The sequence below is a fragment of the Bos grunniens genome, chromosome 23, assembly GCF_055505025.1.
Source record: "Bos grunniens cultivar Pamir isolate PY7600 chromosome 23, Bosgru_T2T1.0, whole genome shotgun sequence".
In the NCBI taxonomy this organism is placed as follows: Eukaryota; Metazoa; Chordata; class Mammalia; order Artiodactyla; family Bovidae; genus Bos; species Bos grunniens.
The window spans coordinates 6,598,456-6,604,071 of NC_141187.1; the positions used below are offsets into that span (position 1 = coordinate 6,598,456).

Genomic DNA, 5,616 nt, shown 5'->3' on the forward strand with positions numbered 1-5,616 from the left:
AGAGTAACATAACAGCAAAAAGGAGCAAATTTTACCACAGAGGTTAAGCCTGAAAGAAAATTAGTTGTGATTTGTAGCCATTCCGCAAAACATCAAAATTTTACTGCAATGCAATAAAGTTCCTCTCCAGGTGGGTTTCTGTTGGAGAGAATGACAGAATAATTAACCCTTCATGGTAATTTATTAATAGTGGACTTAAATGCAGAGGAGAACAGGAAATGCATTCAATAAGCTTGCAGATACCAGGAGCAAAGAATTCATTCTCTATATGGTTTCTAAATCTAGAGTAGAATAACAGTGGAGAATTCTGGACCGAGGTCAGAAGAAATGAAACCAAATCTGAATCAAGTTCCTTAAACATTCATTTCATTTCTCTAAGTCTTGCTTCTTCTGTCAAATGCAGGTTACTCTTAGCTTTAAGTGAGACAGCATATGTGAAGGTGTCTGGCACACAGTAGGTTCTCAATAGATGTTCAATTTTGATTATTCCCTTATCATTAAGTATTAGCATAATGCAGTAAAATTTGCTCTGCTAGTAGCCATATATCCTAATTGTTGTAGTTTTAAGGATAGACAACAAGAAGGGAAACAAGAAAAGCATAGCATTATGATTAACAGATTTATCCTTACAACAGATAGCCCTAATAATGTGTATTTCCACCTCCATCCACCTAACTTGCATCCTCAAAAGATTTCCTTTATGTTTGCCTTTAAAAACAGCAGCAAAATTAAAACAGGCTGAAAGAACATGTAGACGGGGTCAACTAAAGTTTTCAGGGGGTTCTTATCTTTCTTATCAAATAATAATCTACCAGCTCTGAGGAATGCCTTTCAGTCACCTATCAGCTACTCTGCCCCTGAGTAGGTGAGGGACTACATTGGATGCTTCTTACCAGACTGACACCCTTGGGGAGAGAAGGTTAAAATCAAGCTGGTGCTGAGAGCCTAGTAAGTCTCTTATCAGCCTCCATTGCAGTTACAAAGTCTATGTTTTGGATTTCAGTGCCTTCCAGCCTATTCCACCTCACTCACCTTCTCCGCCTTTTTGTAATCAAGAGCATCTTCTCCTAGCTTAGCTTCTTTCTTGTCATTTTCCACAGAGATTCCCTCCACGCTGCCCTCTGCACTTAAACACCTCCACTCTCTCTCCATTCATCAAGGTAGACGCTCCTTCCATTCACAATTCATGTGTAGTCCACCCTCCCTTCCAAAGCTGCTTTTTTAAAAAAGTCGGCTTCCAGCTGCCCTAATAAACTCCATCACCACAGCCACCATCTCGCCACTGCACTCCCCCCGCCCAACCCTCAAAAATTGTGCAGAGGTGTAAAGTGGGCGAGGAAATGTATGTTTACATACAAACCTAGACAGAGAGGAACAGTGAGAACCTAGCGCTAAGGTTGGTTTCAGCTTTGGGGGGCGGAAATCAGTTGCAAATATTTCCCGAGCCTGGAAACGGAGCATGCTCTGGAAAATACATGCGTACCGTAGATAAATGAATGAATGGATGGGGTAGATGGATGGATGAATGATCGCGATCGCCCTAGTACTTTTCTCAGAGGCCCCTCCTCCTTCTTGCTTGCTCCCAGCGGCATGGGTCCCTTTTAATTCAGCTTCTGTACATGAGCACACCTCCCTGCTTTGCCTCCGTCCCCACTCCCTGCCCTTTCCTTACCACCTTTAGACAGAGCCTCAACCCTCTCTCTCGCCAAAGGACAGTGTACGGGGCTCACAAATCTTTTATGACTCCCCCAGCCCAGGAGAGCTTGTCCCTTAGGGACACAGCTTCGCATCCTGCCAGACTGACCTCCCCCCCAGGAACCCCCAAACACCCGGCCACGACCACGTGACACAAAATGATGACTGACTGCCCCCACACTCCGGCACATTCACCTGGACAGCCCTGCCCCTCTTCTGGCGCTGGGAACCCAGGTGATCGCAAAGGCAGCGCGGCTCCCCGCGCCTCCCTGCAGAAATAAAGGATCACCATTCCAGGGCTCAGTTCTGTTCCTAAAATCCGAAAACTTCTGTTGAAAAAAAAAAAAATAATAATAATAACCCCACCCCAAGAGCAGCGACCTCTTTGTATGCATCCCTGCTGGGAGGAGGGGTATTGACAGCCCCGGGCGCGTGGACGTGGCGGCCCCCGCGGGGGCTGCCCGGAGCGACACTCACCCAGGACGTTCCCAATAAGCGCCACCACGAACACGATGATGTAGCCGGCGATCAGGACCCACTCGTATTCTTTGGGGTGGAGGTACTCCCTCCACAGGTACCGCAGGAATTCCTCGTCGTCATAGTCGGTGGGATTTAAAAAGGGCTCTTGAGTTTCATTCAGCTCCGGAGCCGATGACCAGTTGCGACAAGGGGGGGAGTCCTCCAGTTTGGTGCCGGACATCCCTGGCTCCAGCCCGGGTCCACTCAGTGCTGCAAGCGGCTCGGCCCCTGCCCCATGGGCGCCGCGCTCTGAGGCGGGAGGAGGCGCGGACCGGCTACCAGGGGATCCGGAGCAGAAAATGACGTGAAAAGTTACGGAGCCAATGCCTCGGAGTCTCGCGCCCACCGGGCACCCGGTGAGGCGGCGGCGGGGCTGTCTTTGGAGGAGATGCTGCCCCAGGAGGCAGCGAGGCTGAGCATCCAGGGACCAGCCGGAGGCTGCAGCAGGGACACCGGGAGGGGACGTTCCCTGGGCTCTGGCTCAATGACTCCTGCTTCCAGCGCGGAGTCCGCAGCCCACAGCCTCCTCCCGCGCCCAGGGGAGCTAGGACTAAAGTAGGGGAAAAAAAAAAAAATCATGAAAACGATGTCAACCTGTGTCTCCGTGGGCTCCATCTCCCTCTTTTCTACTCCCCCCACCTTTCATGTCTCAAGTATAGATCTCTGGACATGAAGCTTGGCAACAGAGGGTTAATATAGGATATGCCTATGTTTTTGTATGGGACACTTAAATAGAAAGGGATGAAGGGCAGTCACTGTGTTCCTCAAGTTGGGGGATGCAAAAGTCGTTTCAGGCAATATTTGCTTGGCTTTGCCAACGTCGCACTTGCTGCATCTTTGAGGTATCTCCTCCTCTCCTCCTCCCTGCTCCTCAAACGAGCTGGAGATCATTTTTGAATTGAAGAATATATGTGTCTCATGAAATATAGCAGCAAATCCTTGAAGGACAATAACCCACAACATTAAAGGGATTCTCAGTAGGACGTGGGTTTCCCTAGTGGCTTAGTGGTAGAGTATCCACCTGCCAATGCAGGAGATGTGGTTCAACCCCTGGGTCATGAAGATCCCTGGAAGAAGGAAATGGCAACCCAATGCAGTAGTATTCTTGCCTGGGAAACCCCATGGACAGAGGAGCCTGGTGGGCTATGACTTAGTGACTAGATGACAACACACAACTGTAGAATGGAGTGGTGCCCACGCAGCCATGAACTCTCTGGGGAACCCCACACCCTGGCTGCTCTTTCTTCTCATTGACTCAGGACTGGTGTCACCTGCCATTCTCTCATGGATTGATTTTGTCTCCAAGAGTAGCACTTGGGGATTTGTCAGAGCTTGAGTTCAATAATCATGATAGGAGTATTGCATTGGATTGATTACAATGCTGAACTTGGGTAGGACCTTGGAATCATCTAGCCTGAGCTTCAGTCTAATATTAAAAGCCTTCTGATAATGTTCTCCACCTAGTTTGGATGTGACCACCACAATTTACTACCTCCATCATCATGTGACTGCTCTAAAGCTCAGAAAACTCTTCCTTACATTAAAATAAGGTCTTAAACCAACATTTGTCTTTTTCAATTTTTTATTCCTAATTCCTAGTTTGCATCTTATTGCATCTTTACTTGCAATATATCTTCCACATGACAATCCTTCACATACCCAAAATAAGCATCACAATTCCCACCATCCCCTTCCATGCTTCCTTTTTCACTATTTCCACAATTATTCTCATTGTTGTTCAAGTGACACTATCTCCATAACCTACCTTGGCCTCTTCTTAGGACAACTGTCAATGTCTTGCAGAGTATGCAACTAGGAGGAGATGCAGTAATCTGTTTTGCCAGTACAAAATCTAAACTATTCTTTGGATGAAACCAATGTTTGTAACCAATTCTTTCAAAAGTCACAAGACATTATTAATTCATATCTGCAATGGCACCCCACTCCAGTACTCTTGCTTGGAAAATTCCATGGACGGAGGAGCCTGGTAGGCTGCAGTCCATGGGGTCACTAAGAGTCAGACATGACAGAGCAACTTCATTTTCACTTTTCACTTTCATGCGTTGGAGAAGGAAATGGCAACCCACTCCAGTGTTCTTGCCTGGAGAATCCCAGGGACAGGGGAGCCTAGTGGGCTGCCATCATGGGGTCTCACAGAGTCGGACACGACTGAAGCAACTTAACAGTAGCAGCAGCAGTGTTTAGTTAAGATCCCTATCCCACCCCAGTTATAATTCTTCATATATGTTCTGTACTTTACAGTTTACAAAATTCTTTAATGCACATAAATGTAAAAGCCCCTGAAAGGCTGGCTATTGTTGGCCCAGTTTTACATGTGAGAAAACTGTTCCTGGAGAAATTAAGTGATTTATGAAATGTCAAGTGAGGTATCAGTGACAACACTGTCTTCTGATCTCAGCCTAATGCTTTTATTATTCAATGGGTGTCATGTTTCACAAGAAATACTATTGTGGTATTTTTCCAATCTGCACTAGTCAAATTTATTTTTAAGAGAAATGAATAGATAGGTATTTTTTGGACAAATACTTACTTGGTGCTTTTATTTCAATCAGTGACACAAGTTTGAACAAGGTTTATGCTTTTATGCATTTATAAATACTTAATGAAATACTTAAGAAATAAATAATATTTGAACAAATACTCAAGAAATAAATAAATACTAGTAAATACTTAAGATAATTATGAGGAAGGATAAATGCCATAATGAAAATCAAACTGATGAAGTGAGTGGAGAATTCCAAAGTCCACGTTAGGAATAGATGGTTGAAAAGACCTGAGTGAAGAGGTGACATGTTACCCAAATGGTAAAGGCATAAATTAATTTAATTTTGCTAATTTGAGGCTTAACAAAATCTTCTTGAATGCTGATGTCATCAGTAAATTTGACAAGCAGGCCTTCTGTGGCTTCATTCATGGTCACTGATACAAATCTGCTAACGTGATCCTGTGATATAATGTGTTCCTCTGATTTAATGATATCTATATTTCCCACTTCCCTGTATTAATCTTTTCAAAATGGGAAAAGTTGCTGTAACTTTAGTTCCAACCTCTATTCATTAACCTCTGCAAATTCCTTGCGATTGATGTTCCATGAATATGGGCATCATGTGCTATTCCATTGTATTCAGTGCCATGAGCTTTCACTGGGTGGCACTTTAACCTGTCAGTACTTCCATATGCTCTTTTTAAATATTCTACCTACAATCAATCATCACTCTTTACTAAAAGTGTCAATAAGGAGAAACGAGAATGTCTTTAAGATTTTGTTCTGATGCCTGCTTTATGCTATGATGAGCCTGGATTTATCTTGATCCTGTAAGGATTCCGTTTCTGGAACCCTGCTGTTCAGGGTTTATCAGGTGATTTATTTTAAATATGCAA

General features: G+C 44.6%; 1 protein-coding gene across 1 annotated transcript; it reads right to left on the bottom strand.

The window, feature by feature from the left end:
- Window positions 1–261: 261 nt before the first annotated feature.
- On the bottom strand, window positions 262–2,606 carry LOC147346531 (uncharacterized). Its single transcript, XM_086370616.1, has one exon. It carries the CDS (start codon window positions 2,393–2,395, stop codon window positions 1,727–1,729), a length of 669 nt encoding a protein of 222 aa, XP_086226742.1. The 5' UTR covers window positions 2,396–2,606; the 3' UTR covers window positions 262–1,726.
- Between the last annotated feature and the right edge of the window lie 3,010 nt (window positions 2,607–5,616).